The sequence below is a fragment of the Bactrocera dorsalis genome, chromosome 5 (genome assembly GCF_023373825.1).
Source record: "Bactrocera dorsalis isolate Fly_Bdor chromosome 5, ASM2337382v1, whole genome shotgun sequence".
In the NCBI taxonomy this organism is placed as follows: Eukaryota; Metazoa; Arthropoda; class Insecta; order Diptera; family Tephritidae; genus Bactrocera; species Bactrocera dorsalis.
This window is the reverse complement of record NC_064307.1, coordinates 25522398-25538725: the sequence shown is the minus strand read 5'-3', so window position 1 is coordinate 25538725 and position 16328 is coordinate 25522398. Positions and strand designations below refer to the sequence as shown.

Here is a 16328-nt window from a genome sequence, read left to right as displayed (position 1 = left end):
TCGGAAAATAGTTTATGGTTCCATCCATTAAACTTTTATGCAACTATGTACATATATACATATGTTTGTAAGTCTACATCACATAATTTCGCTGCTCAAAACCGAAGGAACTAAACTCATTTGGTGAATTTCTCCAACAAGCGCCACATGCCGATCCGCGCAGTCGATTAAGAGAACCGAAAAACAAACAAACTTAACACATACACAAAGACATACATATACATATTCATTTATAATTAGGCATACAACGCATTTATTCCTCATAAATATATTTATTTATGCCCTAATCACACGTGCGCGCCAATTTTTTTGCGATTTTATTTGCAAAAATTTTCCATTGTTGCCTTCATAATATTCGCCAGTTGTAATTGTACATTCATATGTACATACATACTTATGCGTGTGTAATTAGTTGTGGATGTGTGTTTTATTTAATATTCTATCTGCTCAATTTCGATTGCACTTAACATTTTACTATAAGTCAGCTCTTTTTCGATTTGTGTTTATCCACCTTTCCGCCTATCCACTTGTAATTAATGTAATATAATTTTCAAAACAATTGAAAATATGTACATATGTATGTGAACAAACAGTTGTAACTATGCGCTTATGTGTGTAAGTGTTCACACTTAATATAATAATAATAATATTTATTTTGTGCAAATATTTACATATAAACGCTTCCAGCGCTTGGAGAGTGTCTTTCACCTTTTGCTGATTTTAATTTATTCTTTTTTATTTATTTTTGTTTACTTCATATTTACTTACAAATACTACATATGTACATATTTTAGTTAATAGTTTTGATAATAGGCGCACAATTTCTACAAAGCTTTGCCGGTGTCCCCTTTTTCCCTCACCTGTGAAAATTTATTACAGTCATTAGTGTTAGATCTTGGAAAATAAATACGAGTATAATGTGATCCATTTTGAGGTTCCCCCACTTTTTTAAAGAAAAAATAAAGAAACTTCAAATTTAATGGAAAGTGTTTATTATCATTCGAAAGATCATTCTTTGACGTTTATTTTTCGAAGATTATCTATTTCAAATGCGGCGCGACTACGCTTCAGATGCTCCATTCGTTGAGTCCAATTTTCGATAACTCGTTAGAGCATTTCGACTTGTAACTGGCGAATGACACGCGTGATGTTTTGCTCCAAGGTCTGAATCGAAACGGGATTGTCCGCTTAGGCTTTGGACTTTACGTATCCCCAGACGAAAAAGTCTAACGGTGTGATATCACACGATCTTGGTGGCCAAACGACTGGCCTAAAACGTGAAATTATTTGCTCATCAATGTGTTCTCTCAATAAATCTCTTAATTGATGCGATGTGTGGGAAGCGCCTCCGAGATCACGAGCTTCAGTTTCAAGCATTGCTGATTCCACCGACCCACAAACCATACGAAACTGTTGTTTTTTTTTATGGCAGCTCTTGAATCTCTTATGTTGGTTGCTCTTCGTCCCAAGTGCGACAATTTTGCTTGTTTACATCCCCGTTAAGCTAGAAATGGGCCTTATCGCTAAACAAAATTTTTCCCGAAAACGTCGGATACTCTTTGAACTTTTCAAGAGCCCATAGAACGAAGCGAAGTCGCTTGTGAAGGACGAGTGGCTTCAGTTCTTGCACCAGCCGTATTTTGTACGCTTTCAATTTAAGATCTCGCCGTAAAATGCGCCAAGTCGTCTCATACGTCAGTCCAAGTTGCTGAGAACAGCTCCGAATCGACTCTCCACGATCTTCGTGTACACCCTCAGCTACATAACATGACAGCTTAACATGATTCGACCATGATCTGTCAAAAAAATACTTTTGTGGTATCGAACAGGAGGAGTCTAACTCGTCTGCTTTTTTCGTTACCCACTGTGAGTCTAGTTATTACCTAACCTAACGCTGACTGATTATATCCGCTACAGATAGTTATAATTGCCGCTTGCTGGTTAGAGCAGGTGAGCTTCTGCTGCACCTGTCTGACACCGTCTGTTATGTCAACTATTTCGACCAAAAATACTGAATTGTATGTAATCATTTAATTTGAAGCAGTCTTCTGCGGTTGAATTACAACAGAAAAAAGGCTGCTCCTGCTCCTATTTCACACTGTGAAACCAACGGTGTATATTGGGTCTATCAACAAGGACGACATAATGTTAAAATGAAATAAAACATTCCAATTTGCTCAATATAGATTCCGATTTTTTGTGGAGCAGATAATTTTATGACATTTATGATTTGAGGAAAATATCGGTCACGGTTCTATTTGCATATCTCCACCCGTTTACTCCAATTTTCGATAACCCGCTGCAGCATTTCGACTAGTGTACTGAATGTTGTCTTCGAGCTCCTTGAGCGTTGCTAATTAATTGGCGTAAATCTTTGATTTAACATACCCTCAGAGAAAATAATCTAGAGGCGTTAAATCGCAAGATCTTGGCGGTCATTTAACCAGGCCATTTCTTGCCAAACTTTCCACCCAAAGTATTCATGTTTAGATACACGTGAAACATGAGGCGACGCACCATCTTGTTAGAAATTGTGATTTCATCAAATCCCGGAAAAAAGTCGTTCAACACCGTGTTGATGGTAAAGACATTTCATGCTTAATTTCGAAAGCAATACGGCCGATGATGCCGCCATACCAAAATTCGGACTAAACGTGCGTCATATGAGGTTTTACCTTACGCCAATATCGACAATTTTATTTGTTGATAAAGACATTAAGCCACAATTGAGCCTTATCTTCGAATGTGATTTTTCGATGAACGTGAATTTTTCAGAAAACGTGCTTCACTGCCTCCTGAACGTGGTCTATTCGGTCGAATATTATCCAATAATGAATCCTGGGTTTAAAGATGTGTGATGGTGTTGCGAATAGTACGTTCAGTAGGCCGATTATGTTGACCATAAGTTGAGCAAAGCTCGCGAAACACATTCTTTACAAAACGTCAAAGGCTATTGAAAAACAGTACCTCTACTTAGATCACCCGTTAGATTTCGCAGTGGACACTGTCGACCACAGAACCACTGGTCTTCTTCCCTCTACTACGGAACGAACACGCTGTGTTTAATTCCTCATGGATCTGCTCTTTTCGGTCACAATTAACCCCAGCTCATCATTTACAAGACCATTGTTGTCTTCTTCTTCGTCCTGAAACAACAAATAAGAATGCAGCGACTACCAAAATTTATTTTTTCTCTTTGATTTTTGTGATACACTCGGAACCAGTAATCTCAAGCAATAAGGTAACCCGATTTCCCAACCAAGTACTAGACATTTACCCAAATCTTGCCAAGCAAAAGCTCAATTAATAAATGAAAAGAAATTCTTTTGTTTTGTTGTTGTAAATTTACAGTCGACTTTTTATTTTAATCCGTAATTTTAATAGTAGATTTATTTTGGGTTTCATTTTATTTTAAATTATTTCATTTTTTTTTTTGTTGTTTTTTCTTTAGTGAATTTTGCAACTCCAGAATTCATTTTTTCTTGCTTTTTTGTTTTGAATAATTTAACTTAAGACTAATGGTTGCATGTGTTTTTATGTTTTTTGCTTTAACTATATGTTTATATGTAATTATAATAATAATAATAATAATAATTTGCATAAATTTAGCTTAGTTGTAAATAATTAATTTTAGATAATTAGCATAGTTGTAATATAAATTAATTCATTATTAAAATTAACATAAATTAATTAATTACAAAATACAAGTATAATTCAGCTAATAAGCATTAATTAATTTATATTTAATTAAATAAGATATTTAAATTATGCGCGCGCTTAACTGCTTTTAACTACAAATTAATTATGCTATGAAATATTGAAATATTATGTAATTATGCAAAAGTTGCTACATGTTTTCAATTTGTAAATGTATACGTGTATATGTGTGTGTGTACATTATGCATTATTGTTTAATGCGCTTTGATGTAGTTTTTTTTTATAATTCATGTGTTGTTGTTGTTCTTTTTATTTCCTTTTTTTTTGAAGGAGTTTATGTGTGAAAAGAAAAAAATTATTTTAATATTTTTCGCGTTTTGTTGTTGTACGCAGTTTGGTACATTTGTTGTAGGTGTGTGCATGTACAACACTAATTATGTAATTACAAAGGTTTGCCACTTACGACAACGCAAAAAATGCTAATAATAAAATTTTAATAATTAATAATAAACACAGTAACAAAAAGTAGTGTTATAATACAAACAAAAACAAAAGCATAACTGTGCATTCGTAAGAGTCTTCATGTTCAATGATTGATTGCATTTGTCTTTGCTTTACAATTTCACTACCAACTATGCTTAATTTCAGCGCTGCACTTTATTGTTGTTGTACAATTGTTTTTTTCCGACTTTTTGTTGTTCTCTACAGCCATGTGCTAAATTTAGTTGCTCAGAATTCCATACAAACACATGTATGCGACAGTTTAGTGCAACAATGGCAAGCTGCTACATACATACATTTCACATTCTTGCATTTTCGTTACAAAACAAATGTGTTTTTGCATTTTTTTTTTTAGTATTTTTTAAACAAAATAAAATTTTTACGGCATTCACTAGCAAACACGAATTTCTACACCCGCTTCACGCTTTTTGCACTACTTTTATTACTTTTTTGCGTTTGTATACGTCGACGCTTTGTTGCTATTGTTTTTGCTTATGCTTGGCAGCAATATAAGTGTGTTTGTTTGACACTTTTGCTTTCGTGCACTTTATTTATTCGCCACCTGCTGATTTGCTTCGAAAAGTTTTGGCGCTTACCAAGCACATTTCAAAAAATTATTATTTTTTTTGTTTTTGTACCAAAACTTTTAGAAAATAGGAGTGTTGCTTTGAAAAAGCGAAATTATAATTATATTTTTTTGTTTTTGTAACTATAAAATAGTGATTTTTGCTAGTTAGAACTAAGTGGTGGCGAAATAAATTCACTTTTCCGTGCTAACGGTACTTACTTTCAATATAACAAATTAATTACTTTAAATATTTTCAATTACAACGCAAATACTTTATTTTTAATGCTTAGCACTGTAGCTTTTAGAAAGCGGCAACCAAAGTGAGTATACACAATATTTAGCTATTCAAAATGAAAACAAACAACAAAAAGTTTTTACAAAAGAGAATAATGCAAAAACAAGAGAAAAAGTAAAGAAATGCAGTTATATAGACTACTTTACAGCTAATTAATTTTTTTTTTTTTTAATTTTTACTTGAAAAAATAGTTTTTCAAAATATTTTTTAAGCTTGCAGCTGTCGTACACATTGTATTTTAATTTATTTAAATTTAATTTTTTTTAATTTAATTTTGTTTAATTGTTTTTGCTAGTTTTTTTTTGCGTTTAAATTATTTGAAGTACATACTTTTAAGAGAAAAATTTAATTAAAAAGAATTGAAAATTTTGATTAAATAAATAATTTTAATGAAAAACAATTAATTAAAGTTCAGTTTAGTTTAGAAGAAAAATTTAAAGAAATAATTAATTTTTATTAATTTAAAAATTTTAATTAAACAAATAACTTTAAAGAAGAACAATTAATTAAAGTTCATATTTTTAGAAAAAATATTTGAAGAAAAAATAGATTTTAATTAAAAAACTAAATTAAATTTAGAAAAAAATAATTTTAATTAAACAAAAATACAAATTTTAATTAAATAAATAATTTCAATGAAAAACAATTAATTAAAAAAAACGTTAATGAAAAACAATTAATTAAAAAAAAACTTTACTGAAAAACAATTAATTAAAAAAAATCTTTAGTGAAAAACAATTAACTTTGATAAAAAAATAAGTTTAATAAAAACAATTAATTTTGATTAAAAAACAAATAATTTTGATTAGAAAAACAATTGTTAATTTAAAAAAAATATTTTAATGAAAAACAATAATTTTTATAAAAAACAAATAATTTTGATTAGAAAAACAATTGTTAATTTAAAAAAGATTTTATTGAAAAAAATTATATTAAAAAATTAATCATTTTAATAAAAAAAGTAATTTTAATAAAAAAAAAATTAATTTTAAAAAAATTTATTTTAATTGAAAAAAAATGATTAGAAACAATTTACTTTTAATCAAAAAAATCAATTTAAATAAAAAAAAATTTAATTGTTTAAGAAAATACAAAGCAAGTCTACAAATTGCTGCTATTTTGTTGTTGTATTTCTGTTTTTATACGCTGCAATACAAATTTAGAGTTAAAAAGCTGAGTTTTTGAGAATTTCAATTATTTTGCTGCCAATCACGCTGGTCAGTTTTCTCTCGCAGCATACAAAATTCTACTTTACAGTTAATTTAGTTACTGCTTGCTTGTTGTTGTTGCTACTGCTGCTATTGTTGTTACTACTTGTTTACATTTCAATTTTTGTTGCTTTTTCGGTGCAAAAACGTTGCATAAACTTGTTTTTGTTTTTATCAAATAAGTTTTTTTTTTGTTTTTGCATTGCATATAGCTTTATCTTTTGTCTATATTAAGTATCAAGTCTTATGCGTTGCGTTATTAGGGCAAAAGTACTGAGTAAGAACAATATGCTAATGGAAAATTGCAATTGTGAAGAGAAAAAGTAAAAAAAAAAAAATTAAAAAAAAATTGAAAAATTGAAAATAAATTTTTTTAATACAAAAAATAAAAACATAAAAACAATTTTTACAATTTTTAATACAACACAAAAAGTTATATTTTTTGACTTTTAAAAAAATGTTCAAAATAATTTCAAATTCAATTCAATTTAAATTCAATAAAAGTATTTAACTTGATGCACAAAACAAAAATTTGAACACGGCGGCGGCGGCGTAACGGTAACACTGCATGTATGCGCCTGCGCATGCCTATGTGTCGGTGCGACGACTGGTGCGTACTTTGCGCGCATTTTGCATAAAAATAATTTACATTTGTTACAGTTTACAGCTTACAGCTATGAACACACTACATTTGCAACGCTTAAAATTCCCGCTAATCGCATAAAAATACTTTTAATTTAACTTTTTTTATTTATTTACTTTTTGTTTTTTTTTTTTACTTTTACTTAGCTAATTATTTTTGTAATTTAGCTAAATGTTGTTATGCGCTGTGACGCACCAGTGTTACCACCTCGGCAGCTTTAAGCGGCTGGCGCCCTAAGCCGACACGCGCTCACGCATGCGTGTACACGCAGTTGTTGTTACAATTTGTTTGTGTTTGATGTTAATTGTATAGGGTATATATGCATGTGTGTGTGTGTATGTAATTATGTACTTTTATGCTACATTTTTGCATATTCGCGAATTCGCAATGCAATACAAGCGGTAAACTCGCGCATGCGCAGCGCACAATGCATGCTTAAAACACTATGCAATCGACATGCTCTATAATACAATGTTGTTGTTTTTGTTGTTGCAAAATGCGCGAGTTTCTCTCTCATTGCAGTCAGAGTCATTGCTTGTTCTACATTACTTTTTGCTTACTTGCTTCTTGCGTGTATATGTGTGTTATACATTTGTCTTGCTTGTTGTTGCATGTACAATATTATTTTGTTGTAAACATAGTTGTTGCACAATTAGCATAAAAAACTCATTAACTAACTGCTGGTAACTGTTTGCTGCATATGTACGTCTGTCTATATGCATATAAATAATTACATTGCATATATGTATGTATGTATATTATATATATATTTTTTTCTGGAAATTCATTTACACGCCTGTTCAAACGCCTGCAAGTATGCAACACATTGCTGCGCTTCGCCCGTTTTCGCTCTCATTTCATTTATGTATACATATGTATATGTAGAGTATATATAATATATATATAGTATAATTTTAGTTATGCTTACTATTACATATATATGTATGTATGTATATGTACGCATTTAATAGTATTTTAGTATGTAACTTGCTTTATATGTATGTACATAGTCTCATACATATGTATGCAATGTTTATATAGTTCGGTTTTCGCTCTCATTTTTGCTATGACACGCACATATGTATGTATGTATACATATGCACGCTGTTTTTTGCCTGCTTGCTGCTCTACTCTGCTGTGTATAATTCATTTAATTGTGACTAACTACAAAATATTCACATTTGTTTACAATTAGAATTACATTAATTTAAATTATACTTTTACACGTCAATATGTATGTATATGCATGTAGGCTTATATACATGTACATATATATAGAATTTTGCACGTGTTTTCCTACACTTTTGCCCACTACACACTATATACGCCTGCTTGCAACTGCATGTATGCATATACAATGTATGTATGTATGTATGTATGCATGTATATATGTGTGTGTCCGTCTGGCATGCATTTATAATTTAATCGCATAATTAGCATGTGTCTTAGTTGTTGTAAAGTTAGCATATGCATAAATATTGTAAAATTTACCGCGCTGCTTCTTCTTCTGCTTCTACAATTTCTAGCATTTCCATCACGCCACCTCACACATTTATACATTCTGCCACACCTACACATTGTCATACAACATATTGCTCGCGCCTCACCTTTTGTTTGCCGAGTGTCAAATTCGTTCACGCATTTAATATCAACTATTGTTGCAGTTGTTGTTGTTGCTGTTTTCACACATTTACATTTTACTAAGCACATTTTCGGACCATTTCACTTAAACGCTAAGTATTGTTTGCTAAATTTTTGCTATGTCCGCGCACAACACGCCACTCCTCGCTACGCTAATTTACTGTTACTTAATGCTGTTACATTACTAGGCTGCAATTAATTGTTACATTATATTAAATTAATTTAATTTTTTGTTTTTGTTTTTTTTTTTTTTGCTATTCGCTATACTTCACTTCTATTTTATATATAAGATTAGTTTAATTATTAATTATTATTTATTAATTATAATTATTATGTTTAATTAATAATCATTTTATGTATTTGCTGATTTGAACTAAATTTGTTCTAAACATTTGTATATGTATGTATGTGTGTGTATATATATATTTTTTGTTTTAATATTACTTTAAATGTTTTGCTGCGCGCTGTTGTTGTTGTTCCACTTCGGTTTTAGTAGTTTTTACTTTTTTGTTGTTGCTTTAACAGCGCTGCTCTGTGTGGAGTCACAGCGGCGGCAAATACATTCTGCCTTGGAACACCTAGGTTTTTAGCTGCAATTCGGCACGCATTTGTATGCTGTGTGCCTTTGCGTGTTTTTGTAGAATTCTTGTTGCATTCTTTAGTAGATATATAATATCTGGTTGACGACGACGACGTGGTGGTGGTGGTGGCGGCGGTCGCTTCATTCAATTCGACGCCGTTTTCGTCGTTCGGCCTGTGGCGGCGGCGATGGCCGCGGTCAACATGTTGCCGCTGCTGCTGCTGCCGCTGGAGTGGCTGCCGCCGCCGCCGCTGCTGAAGAACGTTGGTGAGTTAGTTCGATGTGACGATTTCGGCGAGGTGCCTGTCGCCGTCGACGTCGTCGTCGCGCCGGTATCGCTATCGGGGTAGGTGAGTTTGTGCATGCGTTCAATGGAGTCGACCCATTCGAGTGAGTAACCATCGGGATCGTCCAAATAGTACGTTCGGTTGGGCTGAAAGGAAGTAAAAGAAAAAAGTTTGAGGTTAGTTATGGTGTTTTGTTAGGAAAGCATAAATTTATGCTAATGCATTTAGATATAGTCGGAACATGTGGTGGAGAATGACCAGAATTAAATAAAAAAAAGTCTAAAAATACTAATAAATAAAAGAAGAAGAATATAAAAATAAAAAAGTAAGCAAGAAAATTTTTAAAAATTAAAAACACCACAAAAAAAACTCAAATACCCAAGAAAATTTAAAATTGCTTAAAAATTATTTAAAAAAAAACAACCAATTAAAAATTAAGATACGAAAAAAATAACTTCAAAATTAAAAAAAGTCATTAAGTCTAAAAAAAATAACTAATCTAAAATCATAAAGCTAAATTCACGAAAAATTGTAAAAAAAAACTTTCAAAAATATTTTGTACATAAAAAATGTATATAAAATATAAAAATTATGAAACAAAGTTATGAAATAATTAAAAAATACCCTAAAATAATTATAAAAAATTAAATTTTCGAATAAAAAAAAAGCAATGAAATTAAAAAAATTTTAAAATAAGAAATAACTAATTAGAAATTTAAATAATTAGAAATAGTTAAAAATTATGAAACAAAATACTAAAGTAATTAAAAATGACCAAAAAAAAAAATTTCAAAAAAGAAAACATTTTAATAATAAAATTCTCAAAAAATAATAAATAAATAATTAAATAATAAAATAAAAACAATAAAACTCCCTAAAATAATTATAAAAACTAAACTTTCTAAAAAAAATTAATATTTAGTAAAAAAAAATCTCAAAAAATAAGCATTTAAAATAGAAGTTGATTTAAAAATAGAAATAATGACAATATAAATATATAAAACTAAGCAATAATAACATTAAAAATACTAAAAATATATAAAAATACTCTAACAAACTAGTAAAATAAAAAAAAAACTATTTTTATTTAAAAATTAAAGTAGAAATAATAACAACTGTACAAAATGATGACACTAAATACCTAAATTATTAAAAATGCATAAAAAATTATAATAAATAGAATTTAAATACATAAAATTTTACGGAAAATGCATTTCCGAATACAGAACTTAGCAAAAAAAAAAATACAAATGTGCAAATTTTAAAATCTGTGAAAACAAATCCACTTTCCTACACGTGCCTTGCAATTTGCCCCCCCAAAGCCTTCACACTTGTAACTTAGCACGCCTCATTACAAACAGATATGTGTGTAGTGTGTAAAAACTGCAAATAAACTTTGCCTGCGCCCCCTCTTACGTCATTATTTAGCCGCACGTGTCAACTTTAGACTATAGATTTTACGACCGGGCAATAAGTAAGCGCATGCAGCGCTCATAAAATTCTAAGTGTAATAACAGCAGCGCGCAAAACTCATTTCGGCATGCACATGCGAACATAATATACACACATACATGCAATTATGTATGCGCGTGTATGCGTTTATTTATTAAATTAATATACACTTGCCACAGCAATAAATGCCGCTACATGCACATGTATGTATGTATGAATGAATGTTGGTGGATAAACAAATAAATTTGTTTGGCTAAGATATATGTACATATACACTTACATACTTGCAGGTACTATATGTGTACACACCCCCACCGCCACCTACAGTGCCGCACATAAGTATTGGCACAGCAATCATTTTGTGTTTTTCGGCTATTTTAAAAGCAGACTAATAGGTTTTTTAGTGTAAATATATTTTCCCTTGTTAAATCCATTCATTAACTACCATATACACTAATTTTTTTATAATAATTCATTTTTAATTATACCTTTTAATTCATATTCATAAAAAATAAGCAATTTCTGCGACACAAAAGTATTGGCACACCCGGTCTGTTAATTAAAAAATACTCAGTCTGGCCGCTACTTTTCCGAGAATTCAACGCTTTTCTTTTCATTTATTAACAGTTATTCAAATTGTCAATCATTTTTGCTTTGTGAAATTCGTTTGTGTTCAATAACGTGAAAAGTTAAATTTTTTTTTAAAAAATGTCTTCAAAACAAAAAGAAACCACTGTATCTCAGCGAAAAATTATTTTACATATGCACAACTAAGGCAAATCGTATGCTGAAATAGGTGAAATGATGGACAGAAGCCGGTTCACAATTCGCAATATCATAAAGCGGTTTAAAGGAGCATCATGTTTAAAAAGTGCTGAGCGTATCGGTCGTCCTCAGGTTTTAAGCGATCGCGAAAAGCAGCACATTGTTCGAAAAGTCAAAAAAGATCCGAAAATATCATCTACGCAGATTGCTGCTGAGGTGAAAAATGAATTTGGAAAAGATATTCATGCGATGACCGTTAGAAGAGTACTACATTCGGCTGGCTATAATTCGCGTGTTGCTCGAAAGAAGCCATTGATATCTTCACGTAACCAGAAGAAGCGCCTAGACTACGCAAAAGAGTATAACACAAAACCAAACACATTCTGGGACCAAGTACTCTTCTCAGACGAGAGTAAGTACAATATCTTTCGGAGCGATGGTGGTACTTCGGTGTGGAGAAAGCCAAACACTGAATTTGAAAAACAAAATCTTGCTCCAACAGTGAAATACGGTGGTGGTGGTGTGATGGTGTGGGGATGCATGGCTGCTGCAGGTGTGGGTGAGCTGGTATTTATAGAAGACATTATGGACAAAACGGTTTATTTAAATATTTTGAAGCAAAATTTGAAAAAAAGTGCTCAAAAACTAAATTTACCAAGCTCATTCACATTTCAACAAGACAATGACCCGAAGCATTCGGCCCATATTGTAAGAATGTGGTTAACTTATAACACCGCACACGTCTTGCCCCATCCACCGCAATCTCCTGACCTCAACCCAATTGAGCATTTGTGGGAGGAGTTGGAAAGGCGGGTGAGAAAGCGGGCAGTTTGCAAGAAAATGGAGTTGAAGCAGGCTTTGTTAGAGGAATGGCACAAAATAACCCAGCAAACAACCCAAAAGCTAGTACATTCCATGCCAAGGCATCTAGAAGCTGTAATCAAACAAAATGGACTACCCACCAAATATTAATTAAATTGCATAATATCTTTTTTCTTTATAACTTACGGAGTGTGCCAATACTTTTGTGTCGCGGAAATTGCTTATTTTTTATGAATATGAATTAAAAAGTATAATTAAAAATGAATTATTATAAAAAAATTAGTGTATGTGGTAGTTAATGAATGGATTTAACAAGGGACAATATATTTACACTAAAAAACCTATTAGTCTGCTTTTAAAATAGCCGAAAAACACAAAATGATTGCTGTGCCAATACTTATGTGCGGCACTGTATGTGTGGGTTAGTGTTACGCGCTAGTATTCGCTTACACGCCCACTTTTAGCGCTATTTCGGCACAAGCAGCACACATAAATATGTACATATGCATATGCTGACCATAATATTCATACACACACGTACATATCAACATTTATAGCTATATAAAATTGCTAATTTGTGTAGCGGCTATAAAAGCGCTGCAGCGCTGGGGCAATCGGTCGGTGTTGTTGGCGAGGATCAGCTGAAATTTAATATTCTCAACGCCGCACACGCTAAAAGCAAATGCACTGACGCAACAGCGCGCTGTGCCGCGCCACCCAGCCACAAGTAATCAAGCTACCAAGAACGCCCACTTGCTGCGTGCATGAGCAGACGGACGGACATATGTACATATGTATGTACTAGCAGAAGCGGCTGCTTCGCTTTTCATGGCTCAACCGCCAGCTATGCTGTGTGGGGTACACTTAAATTACACACACACATATACATATTCATACAAACATATATTTATGCATGGCTATATTATGTTGCCCATGAAAAATGCGTCATTGCCACATTGAGCGTGTGGCGTAAGGCGTGAGGCGCGCAGCAACAATAATCGCGGAAATCTAAATATTTTGTTTGTTTGTTTCGGATTTTCTTTTGGCAAATTTTCAAAATGTTTGCAAATTATGTATACGAAAATGAAATTGCTTGCAAATTCGCGCATGCCTTGTGCGCACAATTTACATAACCACAACTAGCAGCATCTATGCATGTGTGTGGGTGTGTGCGTGTGTGTGTTTGGCATAAACACTGCACTTGTTTATAGAATTTCAACGGTTTTATGTGTTTACTTGCTGCAACCGTGGCATATTCATTGCCATGTGTCGATATTCAAGCAAGCATTGTATAATTTGCAAACGCACACACACAAAGAAATATAAAAATATGGATTGCATAAACACTATAAACAAAATAACTCTGAAATGCTGAAAACTGAATTTAGCACTTGACTTGGACGCACATATAACGGCAGTTATATATAGCAAAGTGACTGTCACTTGCGTTGTAAACGTGACAGTGACACGCGCATTAGCGCTAGCGGCAGCCGATTTACAAAAAAACGCGGCGTTTAACACGAAAACGCCGTTCAATTAGCGGCGTCTAAGCGTAAGGTGATAGCTTTATTTATTATTAACAAACATACATACATATGTACATATATTACGAACTCCAGTCGTATGAAGGAGCATGTGTAGCGGTATTGTGCTCGATTATGTAATATCTACAATGCACTGTCGTGTAATATGAGTTGGTAAACAACAAAAAACAATAACAGTGGAAAAAATGTATGGAAAATTATTATTTTCATTATTGTTGTTTTTTTCAGGGCAACAATTTTGTTTAAAAATTGCAAATGAAATGCTCTGCTGTGCATACAGCAAGCTGTCAGCAGTCTGTTTTTGAAGAATAATTGCTTTGAAGACAATGTTATTTAAACTCGAGCTTCTAATAGGTAATACAGGGTGGTTCTTCTTATAAGAGTGACAAACAACGTCAATTAGGCGCTTCATTAAAAAAAAAAAATATTTAAAAATATTAAAAAAATATTGAAAAAAAATATTTAAAAATATAAAAAAAAAAAATAAAATATTTAAAAATATAAAAAAAAAAAATAAAAAATAAAATATTTAAAAATATTAAAAACTATTAAAAAAAAATTAAAAGAAATTAATATTCACAAAAAATAATCTCCAAAATTTCCTTTTCGGTGTTAAAAACTTTCGTTGCAAACTTAATATACCCTGTACAGGGTATAAACAAATACACTTCTTTGAAATAATACTCTTCTGCAAAATTTTGCTTTGCAAATATGCGACAGTTTTGTCTAAGAATCATGCATACGTAAGCTGTAAGACAGTTAAATGACACTCAAAGCATTTCAGACATTTCTGAAGCATATCTACTTCCTTAGTGACGTCAGAAGCGAGACTTAATGATATAGGAAGGCTTTATGCGAGTGCAAAATGGGACTGTGAGTGCTTACAACCAGCAACAAATTTTATAAATCAAGGAAACAAAATTATAAATAAAAAAAAAAAATACAAATAAAAAGAATATAAATCACAAAAGAATTATAAATCACAAAAAATATATATAATTGAAGCAAAAAAATATTATTTTCTCTAAAACTCGGCCATCAAATGTGCGAAATAAATTAAAATATCCGAAATAATGAAGTAATTAGAAATATATGTAGCTCTAGAGTATAGAGAGGCGTGTATAAGTGCTCACAAGCGGCCTATAAATGTCAGTAACACTACGTACTTATAACAGCACCAATGGGGGAGTGCTCAGTCATACTTGTTATAACTACTTGTCTATGCATGTGTATAGCTAGCTTACGTTTTTATAGCCCTACGCTTGACGACAGACAGACAGACAAGAACGGGCGCGCGAATGGCGCCAAATTGAGTTTCGCTTACAAGTTCAATAAACCGCGTGTGCTTGCTGTTCCCTAACAGAAAACTAATACGTGTGCAAAACACTCACAAGCGCTTCCGTGTGACTTCAAGGCCGTTTTCTGACCTGAGTAGTTACTATGTATGAGTAGATTACAAACTCATTGTTCATTATGCGGTCATTTCTACAACATGTGCGCGAGTAATAAAGCATTTTTATTGCAAAACAAAAATAAAAAAATAAAAAAGAGAACGGTGGCGAAATGAAATTTGAATGCCAAAGGGTGCTTTTACACTAACTTTTCTATACTATATTTGGCATTTATTTATTTATTGTAACGCATTAGTACAACAGGTGTGCGCACTCACAACAGCACAAGTCGCCGGCGCATGATGTAATATGCTATCCAAATCGCTTTGTTGCGAAGAATTTGCAAAATTTTTGCAATTATGTAACGCTGTCGCTTTATTGTGCCACACAATTTTTGCGACTATTTCATAATAATTAGAGTGCCATGGCGCCAGTTGGCTATGTGGTGTACAACAACACGCCTGCAACACCAGCGCGCACGGTATAAAAGCAGACGTTGCGGCAAGCAAAGTGGGGCATCATGTGTATGGCTGTGGATGCACAAATAGTAGCGCTAAATTTAGCGTACTAAATATGCGGCAAGTATGCAAGTGTAAGCGCACATTTTTGCATAATTCAACGCAGGAGTCAGTAATCAACAGAATTAAATGTTTTAATATACAATGATAGCGACAATATGGGTGGAAATATAAACAAATAAACAATAAATTTATTTGCGCTGTATATTATATGGCTTTCACAAGCCTCAGACCGCTAGCAAAGCTTATCAATCAATTGTTTGAACTTTCACATTTCAGTAATAATAACATCCGCTGCTTTTTAACGCCAGCGCACACTGATAAAGCCGCAATAAAAGTCATTTAAATGTTTAAAAATATAACAAACGCGAAAAAGTGTATACAAAACACACATAACCACACTTTTTTACATACTACATTTAGCGCTGCAAGCTTTGCAATGCAATTAAACTTCGA

The 16328-nt window shown here is 32.2% G+C and overlaps 1 protein-coding gene across 6 annotated transcripts in view; it reads right to left on the bottom strand.

Moving 5' to 3' along the window:
• Window positions 1–6692: 6692 nt before the first annotated feature.
• The window catches only part of LOC105225577 (3-phosphoinositide-dependent protein kinase 1), a 69474-nt gene continuing 59838 nt past the window's right edge, over window positions 6693–16328 (bottom strand). For all 6 annotated transcript variants that reach the window (XM_049458985.1, XM_011204105.4, XM_011204108.4 and 3 more), the window contains one exon: window positions 6693–9526. In XM_049458985.1, coding sequence (XP_049314942.1) covers window positions 9239–9526 — 288 coding nt within the window. In that variant the 3' untranslated portion in view covers window positions 6693–9238. The remainder of the gene's footprint in view (window positions 9527–16328) is intronic.